The sequence below is a fragment of the Engraulis encrasicolus genome, chromosome 14 (genome assembly GCF_034702125.1).
Source record: "Engraulis encrasicolus isolate BLACKSEA-1 chromosome 14, IST_EnEncr_1.0, whole genome shotgun sequence".
Classification (NCBI taxonomy): Eukaryota; Metazoa; Chordata; class Actinopteri; order Clupeiformes; family Engraulidae; genus Engraulis; species Engraulis encrasicolus.
Window position 1 is genome coordinate 30,829,456 of NC_085870.1, and position 26,276 is coordinate 30,855,731.

Below are 26,276 nucleotides of genomic sequence, written 5' to 3' on the forward strand. Positions count from 1 at the left end.
GAAGGGTCCTTGAAGGATCTCTGTCATAACATACAGTATATCAATAGAGTGAAAAGCATGTTTACCTTTCCGACGTATAGAGGCTCTGTCCCCGTGTATTCCTCCACCACAAAAAACTGGTTCCACACCCATCCTCTCTTCACCCGCTCATGGGATGCGGGCCCCTGTCCTTGGCCGTGGGCCCCCGAGCCTGTCAGTGCACTGCTAGTCCTTACTGTCTCCGCCGGTGCCCAGCCGAAGTCATTGACAAGCCAAAGAGTCATGAGCAGTAGAGAGGCCCCTCGCCTCCAACAGGGAGCCATGCTGGTTCCTCCTACATGTGGTGGGGCCAGACACCAAATCTGGCGAGATGAGGAGAAATGGGGTCTCCCCAAGGACCAACCACCAAGATCCTCTGCGGTTATAAAAAAGTTTACAAAATATTCCTTTTCCTGTTATAGTTCCTGGAGGTTTCCTCTCATCTTCCGATGTTTACAAACTTGTGTTTACTGTTCACAAAGTTCAGAGAAGATATGGGTGCAAAAATACTTCCTCTTTTTTTACAATTTTAAGTTCACTTTGAGTGTGCCGGCGTTTCGTTCCACGGTTAAATTCCTCGTCTGTCCTCCATTAAAAGCCTGCCATGGCTTACAGCAGTACTGAGATGTGCTTTACAAGCAGCGCTGAAGATATTGATGATGTAAAACATTGAGGGGGAAAAAAAGATACATTGTTTGACGTTTCTGCAGCCGCAAAGACATGGCACAATACCATTTTGCTTCTTTCTACAGAATCTACTTTGAATCATTTTGAAGGCTTAACCAAACAGACAAAAAAAAACACAAGAAAATGACACCTCCGTCTCCCTTTCCCTCTCCCTCTGTCTCTCTCTCTCTTTCTGTCTGAGAAATCAAATCTGTGCCAATCTGAAGCAGTAAATACCATAAAATGTCAGAAATGATTGTTTAATTTCCACCAGCTGAAATAAATGTCCCTAATATCCATTTCAGATAATCTTCCCGAGTACTTTCAGGATAAATAAATATTCTTTATTAGAAGAACCCTCTGTATATCCATGTGCACGCATCAACAGAGAATTATAGATTGTCACTGTTGCTTTGATGTGGAGATCTCTCTTATTCAAATAGTTGTTTTTGTTCTCAGTTAGAATAATGGAATGGCTGGGACGTGGATGAAAAAAAAAGGCTTGAAGGACTCGCCGCAGCTGGTGCCAATTCTTCTGCTGGTGACTTTCTGGCAGTTTGAAATCACAGACAAGTCTTCACCCAGCTGTCCCTGTCCTTCTGCAGATTGTGTTAAGTGTCTCCATCGATGAATGGCGTCCATGAGTCTTCAGTGGGACCAGGATTTGTGACCTACAAGAGAAAAAAATAGAGAAAAGACATTGGAGATAGAGTTTCTATTGAAAGTCAGCTTTTAAAGTATATGTGAAGTGCTTGGTCATGTTCTAAAGGCTGCCTGTGAACATATACCAAAAAACTCACAGGCCCTGGCCATATAAAGGTAAAACAAGAAAAATAAGAAATATGACTGAAATCGAGCCATCAATAACTCCAATTGATTAAGAGGGTTTCTTTTGGTGTGTCTGTTGGTTTGTTGAGTGCCAATATCGGCAGTCTTTTAACTAGATTGCCTTTACATGTCCAGCCTGTGTTAGTTATAACAATGTGGAACAACAAACAGCATATCACATACAGTAGTTTGTATGCCAGGGAGAGATTGTTGACCCCCCCCCCCCAACCCAATGTGTGTAGGGGAGTGTGTTGTTGGCCTACTAAGCCTATTCAATATTAGCTTTTGTGGAAATCAACATATTCAAACCTCAAAATATTCTTCTATTTACATTGTTCCTAATGACCAGAGGAGACGAGTGTAACCAAAGCCTCACTAGCCATAAATTCTCTCCATTTCCCTCCAACACTCTCATCAAGTCTCCCACTAATGCTGCCTGCCCGGGAGCGATGGCCTCCACAGGTAACCCAGTCAGGTGCGCTGGAGGCTGGAAGAGGAGGGGGTGGCGGAGGGATGGGGAGTGGGGAAAGGGGAGGGGGGGGTCGGCGATACATCACAGGCCCAGCGTGAGCTCATGTGGCGCAGCAGCGTGAGCGCCTGAGCTGGGCCCACTGATTAATTACACGTGGATGCGCTAATTGGATAAAAGTATTAATCAATTAATTCGATGCCTTGCAGCAACAGGGCCCTAATGCTTCAAACCAACACCAGGCGAGGAGGAAAGGGAGGCTGGAGGGAGAGCCGGGGTCTGGCACGCGGGGGCGAGAAAGTATGCTGGGCGAGAGGGGTGATTAATGGTCTTTGGGAAAGCCTTACACATACGAGAAAACACACACAATTACACACACACACACACATGCACACACACACACACACACACACACACACACACACACACACACACACACACACACACACACACACACACACACACACACACACACACACACACAAACATACTGTACAAGAAACCACACATACACATACGTAGACACATAGACACATTCACATACACATACAACAAAACCCACATGCCTGCACACACGTACATACACACAGAGACCAGCATTTAGAGCTGTTAGATGTCACAACCTTGGGGCTTGCAAAAAGCGAACCGAAACACTCTTCCACTTTTGGACATTTAATATGTTGGACCACTACAGTTGGGCCACTTCTGTGCAAAGTACATGCTTAAAATGCTGTTACCATAACTGGGGTGTGCTGTATGCTGCGTGGGAGAGTTTGGTGAATGGTACTGACCAAAAGAAGCACCACTTACAGTCTGCTAAAAGCATTTAGTAGGTCAACGAATATACCTTGATCTAGACAAAATACTATGGGGCATATCTGTCTATGTCATATACTGTGTTAAAGGAATGTGGACTAAGAGGTTTCTAGCTTTATTTAGAGATGTTCTTATGGACAGTACAACCTTCACCCAGTTGATGAGTTAAGTGTTATTATTATATACAGTACTGACGAGCTATACAATGAAACGGCTAAACACCTGTCAAACATGGCTCAAGGCTCAAGGCTAGAGATGTACAGGATTCCGGTTCCGGATCCGGCAGGATAATAGGGTTTTTCAGACTATCCGGATCCAGCAGGATCTTAAGCAGTGGATCCGGTATCCGGCAGTAACCTAAAAATCAGGATCTGGGGCATCTCTACTTTTTACGAAGCCTAGGCTTTTCAGTCAGTCTTTCACAACTCCAATCACTGCATGGAGTGAAAGCACTTTGGAAGCGGCCGTTGCAGGCAGTGTGGCAGTAAGCCAATGAGTCTTAAAAATAGTTTGCGCCAACGTAGTAAAAAGGGCCCACGTGTGCAAGTAGACTATATGTTTCAACCCTTTTGTAGGATCCGGTATCCGGTTCCGGATCCGGCAGGATCTTAAGCAGTGGATCCGGTATCCGGCAGGATCCTAAAAATCAGGATCCGGTGCATCTCTACTCAAGGCACTATCCTTCTCCACACATTCGGCATCCATCCACTGGGTACAGAAACAGCACAACCCTGATGTGTGTTTTGATGTGTATTTGCACTTTTCTTGGGTTTTTAAGATGGTATTTTCTTTTATTACACTCTGATGGCATTTAGAATGAGCGTCATGCTTTATTCTATTTTAACTGAAAATGCTTAATGGCCAAATGGGGAAAAAAAAGTTTTTCTAAAATGTAATAAAATATGAGCAAAAAAATACAGAGCAGTAAGACGTCTGCTCTCTCACAGCTGCCCTATTTTCCCATCCAGCCTCAGTAATAATGACGATTTCTTGGACTTCTGAGGCTAAAGCAGGCTTTGACGATAAATGGCAACGGCATGTATGACATTTAAAGGGGAAAAGCAGAAGCAGTGATTCAGACCACAATCCAAAAAGATCTCTTTTCATATGTCATTAAGCCCGCAGAGACAGCCACAGGCTGGAAAATACCCAAGGAAAAAAGGTCTCTGAAACTGAAATGTGTATGTAAGACATGATCATGCAAAATTAAATAGCGAACACTGTCAACAAGGTAATGAGAAACTGAGAGGAGGAAGAATCGCTTAGATGTTGGTGGCTCACATAAGAGAGGCTACATAAGAATAGAAATGTTTTTAAGACAAACATTTTAATAGCATTGCAAATTTGTTAAAAGGAAAATATATATATTTGTGTTTCCAGTTAGAGTGGCGTCCTCACACTTAGGAGAGAAAACCTCAAAGTCAACACATGCTATTATTTCCCTTGCGATTAAAAAGAAAACTACTTAACGGGAGAAAGATTGATGCATTTTTAAATTTTAATGCATTTTTTTAAAACTCAATCTATCTTGGCCTTCCTCAACAGATCTTTTCAAAATAGACTGCCATGTGTAATAAATTAATTAAAGACCCTTTATGTCAAAGACATTCTACTTTTTGAATGGGGGGGTCAACTTTCTGCATGTGAAGTACTTCTTATCACAAATTTGTTTATGCGCAAATGAAACGTTTTCTCTTTCAAATTTCTCTTCCCATTCCTCTCCCTCCATCAGTCTCTCCTAATTTATTTTTCTCTTCTGTCATTAACACACACACACACACACACACACGCACACGCACACGCACACGCACACTCACACGCGCACACACACACACACACACACACACACACACACACACAGTCACAGTCTTTTGTTCCCAGTCTACATGTCTTATTAGGTACTCTTTTAACTCTAATTAATACAGAGAAACACACAGACACACACAAAGACACACAGACACAGACACAGACACAGACACACACACACACACACACACACACACACACACACACACACACACACACACATACACACACACACACACACACACACAGTGACACAAAAAAAGTTGGCTAGAGGAAACAGGCTTGTACTGTAGCATGCAATCGGTTGTGGTGGCTCGGTGTCAACGGGGCTAGGCTAATTAGCACCGTGTCAATTAACATTAGCGGCCACAGTTGGGGTGCGGTGACAGCGGGCTTGTGTCGCGTGGTGTCGGCCAGCCAGATACAGTCATAAGGCCTCCCCGTTTCCCACCCAAAAACGCTATTGGCAAGCTGCAGGCGCTCATTCGTGACCTATTAGGTCGTGGATTGATTATAAAACACGGCCGCTTCGCTTCTCCTCGTCTCGTCTTGTCTCATCTGTGGCCGGAGCGTGGGCTGGCCACATGGGCCGAGTGGTGCAGGGTGGTGGTGGGGGGAGGTTGGTGGTGATGGTGGATTGCGGAGGGTTGGGGCGGGGGGTGCTGGATTTGGTGTGCAGGTGTTGGAGGTTGGAGTGGGGTCGTCAGAGGAGCGGTGGTTGGGAGGGCTGACAGCTGGCACCCACAGAACAGCCGAAGACTGATCACCATGGAGAGATGGGCTGCAGGCCAACGAGAGGAAGGACAGGCTCTCAGTCACTCTTATTCTTCCTCACTCTCTCTATCTCTCCTTCGCATTCACTCTAACTCTCCTCCACACACTCTCTCTCTCCCACTCATTCACTCTTCATGTCCCTCTCTCTGTCTATTCTTCCTCTATCTTTCCCTTTCTCACACACTGATGTGATAGCCCACTCTCTCACTCTCTCTCTCTCTTTCGGTCTCTCACTCTCTCTCTCTCTCTCTCTCTCTCTCTCTCTCTCTCTCTCTCTCTTTCTCTCTCTCTCTCTATCACTCTCTCTCCCACCCCTCCCTCTCCCGATCTCTCCTTTTCCTCTGGACTCCTGTATGCCCTGATCTCTTTTTCAATGCATAATACAAGCCAGTGGCGCAGCGGGCGACTGTGATCAGAATCACTCAAAAGCCACACACCCACCCACACACACAGACACACACACACACACACACACACACAGACACACACACAGACACAGACACACACACACACAAACACACACAAACACACACATGCACGCACACACACACATGCACGCACACACACACACACACTCCGTTCCACTCACTCACACACACACTCACACACACACACACACACACACACACACACACACACACACACACACACACACACACACACACACACACACACACACACACAGTAGGATACACACCATCACACCCAGCACACACAAAAACACGCCCATGCTACCGCTATGATGTCACCAGACCTCTGCTATGTCTCCCCCTCCCCAGCACCGCAGACTCAATTGTAATCTTTAGCAGTCGACGTTTTCAAACTAATAGCCCCGAGTTACTGTAACACAAAGTTCTGTCGCTTTCATTCCATTTTTTTGTTTTGTTTTGATGCTTCCTCCCGATTATGCATTTGCTGAACACCAGCACAGCATGATCCATGATCCGCAACCCCCCACCCCTTTCCCCCACTCCCACATCCACACCCCATCTCATATCTGATGGATGAAAGCCATCATCAAAGCAGGACCCACGAGGAGTTGAGACAGTCGGCTTGTTCGAGTGAGCCCAGCTACCAGAGTCAAATCCCCATCCTACGCCTATTAAAAAGGGCCTATTTTGCCATCTAAAATCCCAATTTGTCACAGTTGCTTGGCTGCGTGAGCCTGTGTCAAACTGGGTGGGAGGGTGGGAGGCCACAAGCCTTCTGAGTCCACAAACACAAAAACACACTTTGATATAGTGACAGCGCTGGGGTGAGTCTCTGATCTTCCAATGGTCATCCACAGCTCCAGATTGACAGAAGAGTGTTCTTTTTTAGGATGTGCCCTGACAAGAGGCAAAGACTACAAAGGAAATTCCAGGATGACACATGTGAGAATAATGGAAACTGTTTGGAGTGGCGGGAATAAAATAAAACTGGACTACAATCACATCAAATCATCTCTGAATGCCTTTAAATGTTTTGTTGTGGTTGCAACATTGACGTTTCAAAATAAAGTATTCAAAGTTTAATACGCAAACTTTTCAAACAGCAACTTGATCATAAATGCAGCCCCACACACACACACACATTCCACCAATATTGAAAAATGCAGCTATATACATATGCACAGTTGATTCAAGCCAGCACAAGCACAGCAATGAACAAGCACAGCTTTCATGCACCAACCAAGTCTGGCTTTGTGATGTTTGTGCAAATGAAACACATTAATCAAAGAGAAAAAAGAGAAAAGAAACACAAAAAAACGGAGGGGAAAAAAAACAAACACACAAATTGAGCAGAACTCCCCGAGCAAACATTCGCACACCTGGATTAGCGAAAAGAAAAAAAAAATGTGGAAATGTGTGCTAATCTTCCATTTGGCCACTCATTCGGCACTCTTGAGACGGGCTATTATTGCCTGGAACAAGAGCCCAGTGAAACCTACTCCCTGTCCAAAAGGCCCTTTTCCTTTTGGCAGGCGGAGCGGAGAGAGCAACTCCACTAGCGAACGGAAGCAGGGCTGGGGAGTCGGCATTGGCGTGTGCTAGCTAGCTGGTGTACTGGATGGGGAGGCATTCAGTAACAGAGGCCGCCTTTCGTACAGCACGCTCGCTGCTGTCTCAAATTAAGCTCCGTGTTTGCTCACGAGATGTAATGAGAGGTGACATATATCGTCACAGCCTCGCTAAAGCCAGTCGTCTAATTAAGCTAATTGCGGATCGCTGCCACCCCCTTTCCCCTTCCCCTTTCTCTACTGTCTCTCTGCCTTATCTCCTTTTCAGTCTCTCAGTGTACTCTCCTCTCTCTCTCTTTCTCTCTCTCTCCCTCTCTTTTATTCTCTTCATCAGTTTGGAAAAGGTTTGGAGAATGCCCAGCACCTGCCCTCTGAGCCAACCCTCATGAGCACTCCTCATTCTTCCTGTTCACTGTTCTGTCTGCCTTTCTATTTTCTTTCTTTCTACAATCTACAATCCTTTCAAGTTATCATGCACTGTAGTTTCCCTATGTCTCCATTCTCTGCCTGTCATTCACTTTCTATGTCAGTTCTTTCAAGGATCCATTTTTTCCCCTTTCATTTCTTTCCATTTCTTTTTTCGTATTCATGCTCATCCTTTCACTTAGTCTCGCTCCCTTGCTCTATCTTCATACCTCTTCCATGCCAACGTTCTTCCCCTTCCTTGTTGTTCCTCTCTTTTCACTTGCCTTCTCTCTCAAATCCTCTTTGACTTTACAGTATCTTTCTAAATATTATTCCATGCCAAATTTCTTTCATTCTCTTTCCTTGTTTTTTCTTCTTCTTCTTCTTCTCTCTTCTGGCATTCTCTCTCTCTCTCTCTCTCTCTCTCTCTCTCTCTCTCTCTCTCTCTCTCTCTCTCTCTCTCTCTCTCTCTCTCTCTCTCTCTCTCGTATGTAGACCCTTTAGAGGGGTTCTTGGGAATGGCTAAAAGTCACATCAAGGTGGAATAAATGTATTATCAGTTGGTCAATGATTTGGAGAAATGTTCAAATGTTTGGTGTGTGGGGGGTGTGTTGTGTGTGGTTGGGGGGGACGGAGAGCTGATTGTGAACATGTAGGGGGGGTGTTGGTCTGCTTTTGGGCAGTGGTTGTACTGTGCTAATGTATGATGGCTGAATGGTGTTAATAAAAGGCTTTTCAAAGGTCTCTCTCTCTCTCTCTATCTCTCTCTCTCTCTCTCTCTGTATTTTTCTATTTTCAACCGCCCATCCCTACCCCATCCCTACCTCCACCACCACCACCACTGCCACTGCCTTCCCCAGGGCCAGCCACCTCTAGCCCCTTTCCCCCACTGGGTCCTTGTGACTACAGCTCACTGTCTCACACCACACTGCCCACCACCCTACCACCACCACCACCACCACCACCACCACGCACTCTCTCTCTGCCAGCTGCACAATTACTCAATCATTCATCTCACGGGTGGCTGGCCCACCCCTGGCTTTAGCCAATGATCACGCAGGCAGGCAGGCAGGCCAGAGCCACGTGTGTATATTTGTGTGTGTGTGTGTGTGTGTGTGTGTGTGTGTGTGTGTGTGTGTGTGTGTGTGTGTGTGTGTGTGTGTGTGTGTGTGTGTGTGTGTGTGTGTGTGTGTGTGTGTGTGTGTGTGTGCGTGCGTGTGTGTGTGTGTGTGTGTGCGTGCGTGAGTGTTTTTGTGCACGTTTGTATTTGTGTGCATGTGTGTGCTTGTCTTTGTGCACGTGTGCATGCGTGCGTGCATGCGTGCGTGAGTGCATTCGTGTGTGCGTGCGTGTTTACGCGTGATCATGCATGCGTGCGTGCGTACATGCGTGCGTGAGTGCATGCGTGCGTGCATGTGTACGCGTGATCATGCGTGATCATGCGGACCCGGCAGGGAGGCAGGACAGGACAGTGGAGGCCGGGGCAGCCCGGGCCAAGCCAGCCCAGGCCAGGCTCAGCAACCCCACTGGCAAAGGCACACTGACAGGCAGGGGACGCGGCGGGCCAGCTGACAGCTGTCTGGATCCACTGGAGGGAACATGGGGGGTCCGAGTGGCACACAGCAAAGCAGGAAAGCAAAGCAAAGCAGGCAGGCGGGGGAGGCATGCAAGCAAAAACACTGTATCTGTCCCCAACTAGTGCCAAAGCATTTCAAAGCATTGGTGCCTCAAAAAATAGCAACAAAGGTAAGGCAGAAATTGATTAAATAAACAAAGTGATGGCAATGTGGATTCTAAAACACTACTCATCCCATCACTGCCTGCCAAACACAGAGAGAGAGAGAGAGAGAGAGAGAGAGAGAGAGAGAGAGAGAGAGAGAGAGAGAGAGAGAGAGACGCTTGTGCATTTCCTGAAGTGTGATCTGCCTGGACTGGAGTGGAGTGGCGATGGCCCGCCATCTCGGCGAAAAGAGAGAAGAGCCCCTTTAACGAGCCTTTAATTAGGAGCCATCAGTCCGCCCGCCACACTCGCACCACATGTCAAAGCACCGCCATAACCAGCCAAAAAGGCCCCACTCGTTTCCGAAACTGCAGTCAGCCCATACATTACGCCTCAGCGCTAGCCCCCTTCTCCTCTTCCTCTACTATACTCCTCCTGCTCTTCCCCTTTCTCCTCCCCTTCCTCCTCCTCTACTCTCCTCCTCTTCCTTTCTCCTCCCCTCTCCTCCTCTCAACTTAACTCCCGCCCCTCCTCTCCCTCTCCCTCTCCCTCCTCCCCCTCTTCCTCCTCCTCCTCCTCCTCCTCCTCTTACTCCTCCTTTATCGCTATTATTTACAGCGTGCTGAGCCATGGCCGCGCTCCCCCGGTGCAGAATAAGTCCATTCAGATTCCTAGATGAAAGAACACAGGGGGAAACAACAGCCTCCCTAATTGGGCTTTTCTGAGCATAACCTGGCAGCGTCCTGGTAGGTGTTTGAGTTCCAAGTATTGACCTGCACACATGCAGGGAGAGAGAGAGAGAAAAAAAAACTATACCCAGGCCAAATTACAAACTATGCAATTAGCGAAAACTGCTTGAAGCAGTGTTTTGGCAACAACTTTACAAACAACTATAAATGTATGGAACGTCTGCCTTGTTAATCTAGCACTTTTGCTTTCTGCGACTTCTTTTGTGAAACGTGTTACGAATATGCACTATCATTATAAGAATGCATAGAACACGATCAATACTGACCACAAACCATTTTTATCACACACAATTGGTGGGCAGGTATGAGCATCCCAAAATTCCAACACAAGAACAAATGCACACAAGCAAAATACACATACACACACACGCGCATACACGCACACACAAACACATGCGCACTCACGCATACACACACGCGCGCGCACACACACGCATACACACGCGTGCGCGCACACACACACCGCATCCACATGCGCACACACACACACACACACACACACACACACACACACACACACACCGCATCCGCACCCGCATGCATGCACACACACAGAGATAGAACAAACACAGAAACAAAAAACACCCAGTGTCTGTCTGACTGAGGGAAAACAAGCACCTTGGCTCTGATTTGACCACTTCATCATCAATCCCATTGAGGCTGTGTGTTTTGTTTCACACATCCCCTCCCCTCCCCTTCCCTCCCCTCCCTTTCCCATCCCGTTTCCTCTCTTCTCCCCTCCCCTCCTCGACTCCCCTCCCCTTCTCCTCTCCTCTCCCCTTCCCTCCCCGTCTCCTCTCCTCTCCTCCCCTTCTCTCCCCTTCCCTCCCCTCCCCTTCCCATCTCCTCTCCTCTCCTCTCTTCTCCTCCCCTCCCCTCCCCTCCCCTTCCCGTCTCCTCTCCTCTCCTCCCCTCTCCTCTCCTCTCCTTTTCTCTCCTCTCCTTCCCGTCTCCTCTCCTCTCCTCCCCTCTCCTCTCCTCTCCTTTTCTCTCCTCTCCTTCCCGTCTCCTCTCCTGTCCTCTCCAGCCCCGCTTGCTCTCAATTCCCATCATCCCCCACTCCATGTATCTCTCACCATCCACCCACTGCCAGCCCCTTTCTCACCCCCCATCCCCACTCAACTACAAAAACCTCGCCCGCAATCCCCTCCTTACCACCCCCATCCCACTCCACACCACACCCCGCCCTGTAATACCCACAACCCCCATCCCCACCCCCAGCACACACATTGCAGCGCAATCCCCATCCCCATCCCCATCCCACTACATGCACCTCATCTTGCAATCCCCGTCCCCATCCCCATCCCACCACACGCACCGTACCTCGCACTCCTCCACCTCCACTACTCCCACCTGCTCATTCCCCTTTACTCCTGCCCCACCTCGCACACCGCAGTTCATTTTCTACATGTCAGCCACACAGCTGGAACACAGCTTTCGTTCATCGCCGGCCCCCATACATCCCCGGCCTCCGCTTCGTGTCGCGCAGTGCACTGCCGCGCTGTACTATGCTGTGCTGTGCTGTGCGCTCAGCCATAAGATTCCCATTAGGGAGGAGAAGCGGTCACCGGGGCAGCTTCCCAAATGGACGTGATTCCCCTACAGTGGCTCACTCACTCCACACAGCTCGCATTTGGCACAGTGTTGTCTGCGACTCCCGGTAAAGAATGGAGAGAAGATTGAGGGAAGTAAGAAGGGAAGAGGGTGGTGGAAGGAGAGAGAGAGAGAGATGGAGAGAGAGAGAGAGATGGAGAGAGAGAGAGAGAGAGAGACGGGGGGGGGGAATGAGGGAGGCTGAGTGAAAAGAATAATACAATCGGGACAGGAAATGTATTGTGCCGGCACTCGTGCTCTGGCCCCGGAGATGAGGAATTGCAGCGAAAACACCAAACATATTCGACCCCAGTGGAATGAAGATGCGATTTAGCGAATGCAATTTATGGAGCCCGACATTAAAGGGGCCAGAAGTGAGTTCATGGATGGAGGTAGGGGGAAAAAACTATGGGAAACCACTATATCAAATTTCACTATGTGTCTAGCTCACAATAACAGCAAATCGAGCAAGGTGAGTCCATTATTGTATTACCCAGCGCATAACGCAGGTGCAAGAAACAATATGTTAAAATATGACCATCATAAAAACAGCGTATGCTCAGATGCATCAGACGGGTGTATCTGCAATAAATACATGGCAAAAATACTGTGGTATTTCATTTTCTTTGCCGGAATCCGTAATACCTTACCCAAGATACAGTTGGTGGTGTTGGTAATGTTGTTTAATTCAATGCAGGCCTATGCCCACACAACTGACACCAGATATTAAATTGCACGTAGACCGTATCAGTATACTGAGAGCAGAGTCGTGTGACAACAATTTTAGGTTAGATTTTTTTATTGGTCTCCACAAAGGAGAAATTTCTCTCGGAGACAGAGAGGTTGCAGCACCATACAACACATAAGAGGACAACACCAACAAACGAAACAGACAAAACATTTAAATGTAATGTGCATGCTCGGAAACACTGGATGTCCTAACCCACTGCCCCCGTCCTATCAAGTCCATACCATCCCTGCCCAAACACACACACACATACACACACCCAATACCACCCCATCCTCCAACATAAACCAAAAAAACACACATCCACTCTATAATAGATATCTAGATTACATTAATTTCAATGTACTCCTTCTCTCATCATTGAGGAGCTCTATACCACAAATCAATAGTTAACGGGTGATGTCTCTGCATGCATGCAAGCAGGCTAAGCAACCTCTTTGGCAGCATTACCCCCATGAGAGGCCTCCGCTCCACACATGTTGTGCGCCGTATAACCAACATTTTCAAGCCCTATAAATATTTTGACAGCCACAACCCAATTCTAACAAGGCTCCAGGGACCGAGAGATTGCAAACAACCAAAGAAAGCCCATACACAAACCACCACCATCACCAACTCCACCACCACCAACTGTATCACTATCACCACAACTACTCTCTCCTCCGCCCCCCAAGAGAAACATCCCACGGATGCTGTTCACGGTGCAGATAAATAGGTCCGACCAAACAGTGAACTCTGGGAGAAAGTCGTTAACACTGCCCCCACGTCTGCACCGAGCCTCGGAGCTCAGCGGTGAGGAGTGCAGGGAGGCGCCGGAGAACTGATTGCCTCCCCGGCAGACGCGCAGCGCTGAAAAAATAACACCCGCGTCCGTCGGGTGGAATTTCAGCCTCCGGGCTTTTTTGCTTAACATCCCCTGACAGTAGCCTATACACGCAAACACACGTTGCGGAAAAGTGTTACACACAACGCTAAACGCACTAGCGTTCGCTCAAGTAACACAAGGCTTTTTTTTTCTTTCGCTTTTTTTTCCCAGGCTTCTGCATCCCATTGGAGCGGCAGAGTGGGCGATTCGGGGTCAGGCAGAGATCCTTGAGTAGTTTATCATTCCACAATCTATCAGAGTGATGAAGAAAACAGCATACCATCACCAGTCCCTGAACTATTTTGTTGAACACTGGGCACCGTGCATGCATGCATACAGAATCCCAGGCAGGCCACAGTCAGACGCGTTTCATTTGGCAACTTGGGGATAAGTGTTAAAAAAGCTCCAGGAAGCAAAGAGGAGGGCGTGTGACACAGTAAATATAAGCCTGGTAATCTATAAATAAGAGGCTTTCTAAACAACAAGTCCCCCTGACTTCAACTGAGATGCAGGGTAATGGCCCATGCAAGCGCGAGCACACACACACACACACACACACACACACACACACACACACACACACACACACACACACACACACACACACACACACACACACACACACACACACACACACACACACACACAAAACACTCTCTCTCTCACAGACACACACACATACATACTCTCTCTCTCTCTCTCTCTCTCTCTCTCTCTCTCTCTCTCTCTCTCTCTCTCTCTCTCACGCTCTCTCTCTCTCTCTCTCACACACACACACACACACACACACACACACACACACACACACACACACACACACACACACACACACACACACTGCACTGATTTGATTGACAGTCCCATTACACTACTTCTCATTACAATACGGGCTAATAAATTCATTCAAGCATTTGGCCCCTGGGCTAAAACTGCTGGGTTTGACAAAAAATAACAATAGCGAGTGAGAGTGATGGAGGAGAGGGAGGAAGAAATGAGAGACAGAGAGAAAGTGACACAGACAGAGAGAGAGAGAGAGAGAGAGAGAGAGAGAGAGAGAGAGAGAGAGAGAGAGAGAGAGAGAGAGAGAGAGAGAGAGAGAGAGAGAGAGAAGAGTGACAGAGAGAGAGAAGAGTGACAGAATTAAAAATAACAAGAAGGCATCTTGAGGGCCATGGTCATGTCCCTGTCTGCTTTCTGTTCTGGTTGATGCAACTGGCTTACCTAATCAAGAATCTCACACCTTCACAACCATTAGGTGTGAGCAGGAACATGAAGACTTACAATATAAAACGGAATATCTGCTGAAGCTCTATCCAGCCTATTGGAATAGTGTTTCATCCACATCAAAAGGCTCGGGGAAAAAAAGAAAGAAAAAAAAAACAGTATCTCGCTTAAAGTTCAGGGATAAGACTTTTTTTCAGATGCAAGTATCAAACACTTGAGTGATCGTCAAGGACTTTGCTGTTCTCTGAATGGAGTCCCCTTTCACGTTTGCTCATTAGCCTGTATTACTATTCCAAATGAACGGATTCTTTTTTTTCATCTTCTACAAAACACTGTAACCGTGTGATCAGAGAGGAACAAACTGGAATGAGAATGAGGCCGTAGCATGTTTTCCTCCTTCCTCTATTCTCAACACAGCTGGTTTCACTGATCAGCCCATCTACCTAAAAATTTGCCTTTTTCTCTTTTTTTTTAAAGATTTTTTTTGTGTTTTTCGACTTTATTTGATAGGACAGTGTGAGAGGTGGAAAGGAAGCGAATTGGGAGAGAGACGGAGAGGGGTCGGCAAAAGACCCGGGCCGGGAATCGAACCCGGGTCAGCCGCATGGCAGGCGAGTGCCCTACCGGTTGGCCACGGCAGGGCCAATATGCCTTTTTCATTGAGACGTCAGACAAGTACCGTTTCGAAGCAAATAAAAAACCTATATACTACGAACCAATGCCATCCAAAGTAGAACTATGTATCAACTTCACCTGCTTTGAATGCATTGAAATGCTCAGTCTTCGAAGGTTGGTCTGATATCGCAGGAAAAGGCCCATCAGCTACTTCAGAGAATTGGCTAGAAAAACGGCAGGCGGTGACAGGAATTTTACTGTCTGAATCTGTGATATCCACTTCTTTCTGTGATCATCCTGAAAGGGCTGGCAGGCGGGCGGGCGGGCGGGCAGAGGGGAAGACAGACGGGCGGGTGGATCAGTGAAACTCTCAGGTGCTGCTTAGCAGCATGGTGCAGCTGGCGGGAGCTAGTGGGGGTCAAGGCTCCAGCAGCGGGAGGTTACACTGGTCAAGAGGTTGCCTCTGGATGCGATACTCGCCGTACAGTACTTGCTCCACTATTCTTACTGGAGTCTTCTGGAGAGGTGATGCAAGACACTGCAAGCCCATGATACTACTGTACTGTACAACCTCACCAAAACCCAGCACTGTCGACTACACTTGTCAAAGAAGAACCGAGGTTCGGTTCCTGTTGGCTTTTGTGTAGAGCAAGTCGGAGGTTACACGGGACCACGCATTTGAGTAAACGAATGAATAGGGTTTCCACCCAATTCGGCTCAGCCACAATAACCAAACCCCCAATTTCAACCAAAGAAAAAGAAAAAAGAAAAAAGAAAAATCACCACACCACCACAGTTGCCTTCCGCACACGAAGGGGTCCTAACAATGGGGCGAAGGAAATAACATGCCACCACGTTTACACTCCACTGCTCTGAATCACGAGGACTCACTGAGAGCCATCCGACCTGCTGGGACAATAGCACAGTAATCAGCGCGCAATGGGGACTTGGCCGAGGCCAGGACTGAACCCGCAATTCCAGCGGCCTGTCATTACTGTTGTATTACTACTATTATCAACATAAACAGCATCACCGCTGAGAGGCACAGCACTACATCACGCCGGCACACCAGGGGCTCCCAAAGGCAACTTGGCCATGAGATTTCAATTCATTCCCCCCAGCACACTACATGCAGCATGCTATGGGCTGTTTCTGGGGTTTTTTTTTTTTTTCCCCTCTGCACAATACCTGGACGCTCAGGAGCCCATTTGTACAGGACGACGCCCTGCTATGGACACGCATTTATTGCAACAGCATCTGGCTATTATGAGCCATTATAATCATGAGCTGTGTGTGATTGTTTTTCTTTTTCAAAATTATAGGCATTCTCACCAAGGACCAAAACAGCCATACGGTGACAAAAAAGAAATCACAAATGCGTGGTCACCCGAATAAAGGGTTTTTTTTAGGTGCTGGCTTCTTGTGCATAGAAATGTTAAAACGTACCAAATGTGCAAACTTACAAAACACCAACATCCAATGAGTCTATATATAAAGACACTTTGGAGGCTGGTGTTTCGTAAGTTTGAAGAAGGTCAGATGGCCAAAACGTCACATGAAACAGAGTGTGCGGCATTCTCTTTATTTCCTTTAACAATGAAGGCTAAAGGCAAACGTGAACCAGGGAAGAGAATGAAATGGTTACCATGAGGACTTTCTTCTTTGTGTGAAAAATAAACTATTTATACAATGTTGTAACTATATATTCTGGCAAAACCCACACTTCTACAGGTTTAGTAAAGTTAAGTGCAGTATGTCACTCAAATACTTTTCAGTTTTTTGTTTATTTATTTCATTCATCTCATTTTTGCTTCATTTGTTAATTACCTGTTATTTCACATGTGTGCAGTGACAAAGTTGAATCTAATCAAATCTAATTAGTTTAAAGTTTTTGTTTTTCATCTTCTCACTTCAGTTTGTCTCTACTGTCTTAAATAAAATAATTCCGGAAAAAAACAACCATTCTTTATTTTCCTTATCAAAATCTTTCTAGCCAAGTTCCAGCAGGGTGCATTGCATACAGTATACAGACGGTAGGCAGCGATGCGGCAGCTCTCCCCACCATGTCAATCTAATACATTGCTGTTCACAGCTGACTAAGGCCACCAGGCCTGGCCTTAATGACAAGCAGCAGGAGGAGCAGAGAGAGCATTGATACTATAGTCTTAATATATAGGAAAAGAGACACTATACAGAGATCCACTCTTACCACACAGTGAATGTCAGTCACCCAGCACTTACAGAGTAACACCAACACTCTGAGGGTTAACGTCGACACTCCAAGTGCTCCAAGTCAGACTTCAAGTGCAAATTTTGTCGTGCGTGAAAAAAATGATATGCTCGGAGCATACGTAAACACCATCATCATCACTTCTAGTCATTAGTATCATCTGACTGGTCACGGGAGTTGCCACACACCATCTCCGCGCTCCTCAGTCCTGCAGTCTTAATGCAAAACAGCAAGAGCTGTAATTAAACGTCTTAAAAATTAGTAGGAGAGAAAAGAAAAAAGGGGGTGTGGGGAGTGAAAGGCAGAACATTCAGAGCCGAGGATGGCAAGCTGGAGACAATTATATGGCACAAAAACTGTTTTTCACTTCTCTCTCTCCTCCTCCCTCTTCTCCTCCCATTTTTCTTAATTACCAGGCAAATATTCCACTTTGTCTGCTTCATTAGGTTCATTGTTGAGCACTTAGTGATGTCAGTGAGACGATGGAGGGACACGTTGGCAGAGGAGAGATGGAATTATAAGTAATAGTCTATGTGGGAAAAGTGGTATCACAGAAGGAGTGTGTGTGTGTGTGTGGGGGGGGGGGTATAGGCTCAGAGATGACCCTTATACAATAATTATGGCAACGACCCGCATGATTACATAAACACCCGGTGAATAGGTAGCACCATCCAATTGGCTCGAAAGAATAATTAATACAGAGAGATGAGATGAGGCGTCTAGTTCTATTTTTAGTTGAGTAAAAGTATCAGCGTGATAGTCGAATGGCAGGATGCGTTCTCAACTTTCCAAAACAGTACATTAGGTCTAGGTGAATCTGTGTGGGGACGTCTCTTTAAAATTCAGTAAAATCATTTTTTTTCCGTCACTCAATGAGCAATAGGATCCTGCCTTGCGATACAGACACTGGTGACCTTGGTAACAAGAATACGTATGTGTGAGTTTTCTCTCCCCCCATAGTGCCTGGCAGCTTTATTCCAGTGACAAAGGGATAAACAACTCAACATGACAACAGATGCATTTCATTTATGCGTGCAGTACCACGCAACTGATGCCAGGCACTTTGGGGCCCTGTGCAATACTGTACGTACATGGAAGTATATGCTCTTTTAAGTACCAAGAGATGCGGATGTATTATTTATCATGCCACACATGCACAGGACTTTGTTGTTTGTTCAGAAGTGACTTTTATACTTCCTTTTAGCATTCCAGACATGAAGCTAGAGTGGGTGCTTCTTTTCAGTTGGAAAGGGGCTCTCTTTGTCTCCATTTCTATTCACCTCTCTCTCACTGTCTATCTCTCTGTCTGTGTGTGTGTGTGTGTGTGTGTAAATGTATGTGAGTGCGTGTGCGTGTGTGCGTGTGCATGTGTGTACATGTGCCTGTGTGTTTGTGGTGCAGCAATGACAGAAAATACCTCTATTTTCTTATCGACAAATCAGCTGCAGTCAAAGTGCATATTCCACATGTGTAAAATCGTTCCCTCACCCAATGAAAACGCTCTTAGTCAGCCATCCTTCCCAATGCATTTGACCATCTCCAACATCTTTGCTTATATTTCAGGCTCTGTGATAATGACTGACTTTCTATTTTTCTCTCTCTCTCTCTCTCTCCCTCTCTCTCCCCCTCTCTCTCTCTCTCCTAGTTAGCCTCCATAGTCACTAAGCTGTGAATGTCAATCTGTCCTTATTGGTTATATGGTTACAACCTGGAGGAGAGGAGAGGCCTGGCGTGGAGGAGTGGAGCTATCAGAGCCTGAAAGGGCCTCAGAGTGCGGGCCGAGACAGGGGTCAGCTCTCCTGCAGTCCACTCGCAAGCTACAGTACCATGGCAACCAACAGCAGGAGCCAGATAACTCTTTCCAGGGTTTTTTTTTCGCTTTTTTTTTTTTTTTTCTTCTTCTTCAAGATAAGGCAGGGCTACAGTACATATCCTGGCTTGAGAAGCATTGAGCTCTAATTGGTAAAGTTTGACAGAATGAAGTTGAACTGAGAAGCCGGATCAGAGGATAGAAATGAGGGGTGAAGAACACAGAAGCTCTCGGTTCAAAGACGGAGAAGAAGAAAAAGACTTGAGAGCGCATCAACACAGAAAAACAGAGAAGAGGGTGGAGGGTAGAAAAAACACAATTGTTCCACTGACAGGATGTCACGGCAGGAAAGCAAATAAATGCAAACAACACAAAAGAGCAGAGCACATATTTGATTCTGGATTTATAAAAGTGAGGTATGAAGAAGAGAAATGCCGGCACGCAGTCTCCAGCTGCACAGAGTAAAGCCAATTTCTCTAGTTGATGGTGTTAGTGACACCCCTTTTCCTGTCGTGCCGTAGCTATGATAGATCTGTCGCATCCATTAGACTCCCTCGCTCAGAGGCGGACTTTCCATTAGGCAAACCTAGGCAATTACCTAGGGCCCGGACCAAATCTGTCCTCCATAGGAGCCCTAACTGTCACACCAGTCATGGTAAACAGAAAAAAAGAAAAAATTGTCACTTGTGTAAAGTAATCGAAGATATGAGACCAAAACACTAAAACAGCACATAAACACAGAATGTTCTGTCTATATAATGACTTTTGAGGGCCCCATGTTTATATTTATATTTCACCTAGGGCCCCAAAATGGCTAGATCTGCCCCTTGCCCTCGCTTGCCGGTGTGTACATATTGGTGTCTGTGTACCGCATGGTAATAACCCACTTGTGCTAGCACACACCTCCAAGCCCTTTGTCTTGTTACAGCGGTTGTCTCAGGGTCAAGGTCAGACACATTACAACTACAGCAGTTAAGGCGATTGGGACGTAAGACCTTACCACATTTCTCAGAGGGTGGATGGGGTAGAGGGGCGGGGGAGAGGAGGGATGTGGGGGTTTAGTAGCTAATTTAATTTCGCTGGCAAACGCTTTCGCGATATGAATTGAGCTAAGGTGGTCTGTGGCACGAATTAAAGGCGGGCACCTTAAAACCTCGATAATATCGCACGTTTCGTCCTGTCCATCCGAATGCAGCAATCAACACCATGCAAGGAGTAACGAGTGTGTTGGACTAGAGGGCACAAACAATTAGCGTGCTACAAAAGCAGTGTGCAGTGAAAGACAACAAAAGAATTAGCGCACATTGCTTTAACCTTCTGTTAGGCAGGTATCAGAATTCGTCCTTGCATGTATGAGTCATGCAAATTATATTTAAACAAGATGTGTGGACTATGGAAAATTATTGCAGATGCTTGTTTTATGAAATCATTTTTTAAAATTATTATTATTACTAATCATCATGGACCTGTCCCTCTAGGCCCTGTGTTGCAGGCAGAGCCTTGGCCAAATAAGATTGAAAGTCCCTTTCCATTTTGCATCAGGCGTGATGAGGAAAACGTAGCACATTGATTTGTGAAGCCCGGACTGCGCCTGTCATGAATAAATTATATCCCGATTGGCCATGAATAGAGATGACACAGCCAAAAGACTCCTCTTTTTTCCCCTCCATCAGCCCACAGTTTAGTTCAGAGAGGAAAGGGGGGATCATACACAGGGCTACGGAAAGTGCCAATCACTCTGCCCACCGCGGAAAGAAGACGTCAACAATTTATTTCGAATTTATTTCGCTTTTTAGTGTATCAACATGTAAAATCATGCAGTTAGACTGTATGTACCTAAACCTAACCGTAAACATATAGTACAGTACAGTACAAGTAATGCTACATGCTATTAAATATATTTCTGTGATTATTATTTTATTATATATTTTAAAATGCAGTTAATTATTTTGTCAAAGTGTAGCTAATTAATGTAAAAGTCCAATAAATGGTCAACAGAAAAGGGCCTCTGTGGCCATAGAGGCATGCTGGTCATTAGATCTGTTCCATTTGATCAAATCCATCAGCCATGCATTTCAAATAAGCCATCCTCCTCTTTTCTTGGCTCCTTTTCAACTCCTGCCAGAGTCTTGATGGCAAAGTGGAACCAAATATATCCATTGATTTGTCTTCCTTAATGACTCACTGTGTGTGTGTGTGTGTGTGTCTGTGTGTGTGTGTGTGTGTGTGTGTGTGTGTGTGTGTGTGTGTGTGTGTGTGTGTGTGTGTGTGTGTGTGCGTGCGTGCGTGCGTGCGTGCGTGCGTGCGTGCGTGCGTGTGTGCACATGTGCATGTGCGCGAGCGTGTGCGTGTGCGTGTGCGTGTGCGTGTGCGCGTGTGCATGTGCGTGTGTGTGCACGTGCACGTGCGCATGTGCGTGCGCGTGCATGTGTCTGTCTGTCTGTCTCAAAATTCTGATATGGTACTAACAGTAGCAATTTGGTTTGTGAATGGTGAAATAACAAATAAGCCAAGGTCTAATCAAACCGAAGGCGACAGCAAACTATGTAAAGCAAAAAAAGTAAGAAATATTCAAAGCTTGGTTGAGATTACGGCAAAAGAAATAAAATCACTGCAGAACACAGAAATTGAGCAAAAAGAAACACAAGGGCCATCCATCCACCCTGGACAGCTGTCTCCTTCTCCTGGAGCATACACCTACACCAACTGTTGCAGGCAGCTGGATGTGCCGTCCTTATAAAAATGTTTTTTTTACTGTAGTAACCATGGTACCATTTTACCGTGGTATGTCATGGTTACTCTAAGTACTCTGAACAAACCATAGTATTACTATGGCTCTTTTTTTTATAACCATGAAAATCGTGGTTCCTGACTAACCATGGATCATGGTTAGGCTATTCATAGTTTTCATGGGTTTTTTTAACATGGTTTGTGACTATGGTTTACCAACAAGACAAGTGTTAAATTCAACTGTAGAAATGTTTGAAGTAACAGCAAGATGTACTGTTCACTGACTTCAGTTCGTTTCCTTGTCTCCTCCCACTCCTCAGTGTGGTGCCTCCCATTAATCCCTGACATGATGTGAAAGCAAAATGTAAAAATGAATGCTGGTTCAGCACATCACAACACAACTATTTTTTTAAACAACTCTCTGGCTGTTAATTAACACAGCATGTACTATACACTGTCTAAAGTTAGCCTGTGTGGCCATCTCTAAAGGCCTCCCATTAAGGTCTGCTGTACACATGGTGTAAAAGCAAATATATTAAATTGGTGTTGCTATGCGGTTCAGAGCATCATAACACTTTTCTGCTGCAGACAGACGATTTTTTTTTTCATATATGTGGTTGAATTTAACCCCGGTATTATCATTTTAACATAAGGCAACCTCATGTACATGTATTGTCTTGTGTTCTTTTATTCATATCTTGATCATCACACAAGCAAACAACAACTTAATTGACCTTTCTGGAACCAGACCCTAAAACCATCAAATGACCAATCAATGAAATGCTATGCTAAGTCAGTCAAGGCGAAATAACCTCTCCATAGGATATTAATAGAATTTGTAAATCCAATAGCAGATATCCAACACATTTGGAGGCTTGGGAGTGAGATTCTTTCCATTTCCAAAGCCCACGATTAAAAGTGCAGGGTGTGGATTCAAACAATGTGGATGACTTTGCTGGCAGGTAAATGTCAGGAAGTAAAATGGCCTTAGTTTTTTTCTGAGATAGCCATGACAGCTGGCAACAATAACAGTAAGCTTTCCACAATGGACCATTCTACCAGCTGTCACTCCAATTCATTTTCACGCTTAAAGATAGCCTACACGTAGTGTATTATTGTACACAAGTGTTAATATGATGCGTGTCATAAGAAGCACCTTACCTTTGGTCATGAAGATGCCCAAAACTACAAGTTATGTCGTGTATGTGGCTTTCAAATGCATACAACTGTCATTTCTGGCTACTGTCTAATGTGTGTCCACTATTCAAAGACATCATTTCACATAAAAGAAACATGAAACAAAAGATGCTAAGAACAGCTAAATACCAATAAAATACGACTTATAAAACCCCGGAATTTATATTCAATTTCAGTGTTGAGAACCATGGCCCTGACTGACATAGCAACAGTTGCTATGGGTGGTGGTGCTAACAGAACAGAACTTCTGCTAGTGATATTAGAAGAGGATAAAGCATGGAAAACAATAACAAGTTGATCCCAAAAAATAAAGGACAAAATAAGTGATGAGCAGAATGCATACAACCTCTAAATATAGGCAACAACGTGTGATATCTGTAAACTTGGAAGGATATGATCTCAAATGTAACTACAGTACAACATCACAGAGTAATCAAAGGTTTTGCCCGGCTCTTCTCTTCAAATAAACTAAATAAACTAAGCCAAGGAAGCTGTTTCATAGAGCATTTGACAGCATTCTGCCTTCTTTTTGTGGAGTTAGAATATGGAATGTCAAAATTTGCCCTGTCCACAATTCAATTTGCGGTCAATAGGGGCATCTAGATTTCTAAGCTAGCAATGGTGAAGAATCTTTTTTTAAATCCTGGTTCCGGTTTGTGATCCAGACCACCACCAGAGTTTAATCCCGTTTTCCTTGGGTCATTTCCAACAACTCCGCAAAGTTTCATGCAAATCCGTTCATATGTTTTTGAGCTATCCTGCTGACAAACGGACAAACAAACAGACAAACAAACACGACCTCCTTGGCAGAGGTAAACATGAGTAATATACAAAGCTGTGCGGTAAATGAAAAGATATCGTGCATCGTGCATCGTGTGTCTCAAAAATAAAATAAAATGTTAATATTTGTGCACAAAATACAGTGAGTAGGTAATTTACAGAGAGAGGAGTGTGAGTCTGAATGCCAGTTTTCTTGTTAGCCTGTCAACACATGCTCATTAGTATCAAGGTTACATGCTTCGCAATGTCTGAGCTTCTAATCCAAAATGGTGCTAAAGGTTGATGTGGTGACATAATTTTGGGCATCGATTTGCAAGCAAGTTCTCTGCATAACTTCTGACATATTGTTTACAAACGGAGTACAATAGTTCTTCAATGACATTTATCAGAGCCAGACAAGATACTGAATACTAAGCGTGTCCCAATGCGCTCTCTGCCGCTCTGGCACTGCCTTGTGTTGAGGACAGCAGAGAGGTAGCTTGCTTCACCCAATATCAACATAATCACGAGAGGTACCTGTAGCGGGAAGGGTTTATTATTACATTAAAAACATACTCTATTAGTTTATTAGATAAAACTCAACTCTTACATTACTCTTCACTTCAAATGAGATATAAGTAATATCTAACATTACATGTAATAAAATGAAATGATATGTTATGTGTATTTGGGCAAGGAATCATAAAATGGTCCCGGGAAGAAATCGTAATGTAAGGCAACTGAGTAATTCTGATTTTACTGCCAAGACAGATTGACTATTAGCTAATTTAAACCCTAATTAGTGCCTATGTAATTAATTCATGTATAGACTGACTTAATGTGTGTCCCCCTTGTCTCTAAGGGGATAACGCATTGAAAAAGTTCTAGCCATAGTCCTATAGTAAAACATATTAAAGGTCCACAATATTTATATTAATAGGCCTATATAAATATTAATATATTAATATATATATATAAGATAATTAAGAATTTTGAAGATAGTGAGAAATGTTGTGTCGATTCAACTATTTCTGCTGCTTATAATGCATCTCTCTGCATGAGTACAGGCAAACCGTTTTCACTGTCATTCCTAGCCATAGCTGTAGTGTCGATGAGCGAATGTAAATGTGCTGAATTTTAACTCACTTCTGCAAAGAGCAAAACGCAACAGTACAGTAACTGTGGAAGTCAGATTACAGGGGCCCCGTAAAAAGGCGGAGATGGGGGAAAGCATTTGATTAGCATGGTAATTGCCATCAGCTTGGGGATTTAGCATTAACCGCAGATTTGCCATTTGGAATATGAGGCCAAATTATAAGCCTCTTTCCACAGCGTGTGTACCGTAACGTACAGCAAAGAAGCCAAGCCTGCCCTTCTGCTGATGAAATTCATGGCACTGAGCTGTCTTAGACATTTTTTAAAAGACCAGTATTTATTGTTTCACAAAACCAGACAATTTAGGGCAGTTAAGGCATATCAGACATTCCGGCAAGGTGTACCAGTACAGTATGAGTATGGGTGGGTCGATAGCCATACAGTAAAATGGTATGATTTAATTGAAGAGCCAAAAAGCAAATTCGCATTGATAACCAGTCTGTTATCAGCTCAGGCCATACAATAAAGAGAACGTACCGCATAACGTTGTGTAACTGTTCGGAAGCCTGCCAGAGGCTCCTCCCCAATCCCAACAGCAGCCCCTGCAATATTTCTTAATGTCTCTGACAGCTATCAATTCTGACTACAAATGTAACAACTGCGACAGATGAGAGAGAGAGAGAGAGAGAGAGAGAGAGAGAGAGAGAGAGAGAGAGAGAGAGAGAGAGAGAGAGAGAGACAGAGAGAAAGACACTATCTACAACAACAAACAGATTACTGTAAAAATCCACTGAGTTCATCTGCATGTTTTTGTGGCGGGCAGGCGGGCGGGCGGTTGATGGCAACATCTGAGATCTCCACTATAAATAGTTGATTTGTTTGGAGATAGAGCCTGGGTAGCCTGAAGGCACTTCCTGCACCTCCTAATACACACAAACACACACACACACACACACACACACACACACACACACACACACATACACACACACACACACACACACACACACACACACACACACACACACACACACACACACACACACACACACACACACACACACACACACACACACACACACACACACACACACACACACACACACACACACACAGGCCTCCTCCTGTCGGCGAGATGGCATATTGTGGATGTAATTTCC

General features: G+C 45.3%; 1 protein-coding gene and 1 long non-coding RNA gene across 2 annotated transcripts in view; both read right to left on the reverse strand.

The window, feature by feature from the left end:
- LOC134462389 (cadherin-22-like) overlaps window positions 1-370 on the reverse strand; it is a 107,975-nt gene extending 107,605 nt beyond the window's left edge. The window contains exon 1 of the mRNA XM_063215395.1: window positions 66-370. Within this exon, the coding sequence (XP_063071465.1) occupies window positions 66-302 (237 nt within the window). The 5' untranslated portion in view covers window positions 303-370. The remainder of the gene's footprint in view (window positions 1-65) is intronic.
- A 595-nt stretch (window positions 371-965) lies between these two features.
- On the reverse strand, window positions 966-23,448 carry LOC134463247 (uncharacterized). The gene is made up of 3 exons (XR_010037693.1): window positions 23,227-23,448; window positions 22,351-22,406; window positions 966-1,355 (listed from the first exon to the last, which is right to left on the reverse strand). It is a non-coding gene; the product is annotated as an uncharacterized LOC134463247 (long non-coding RNA).
- Window positions 23,449-26,276: the final 2,828 nt, after the last annotated feature.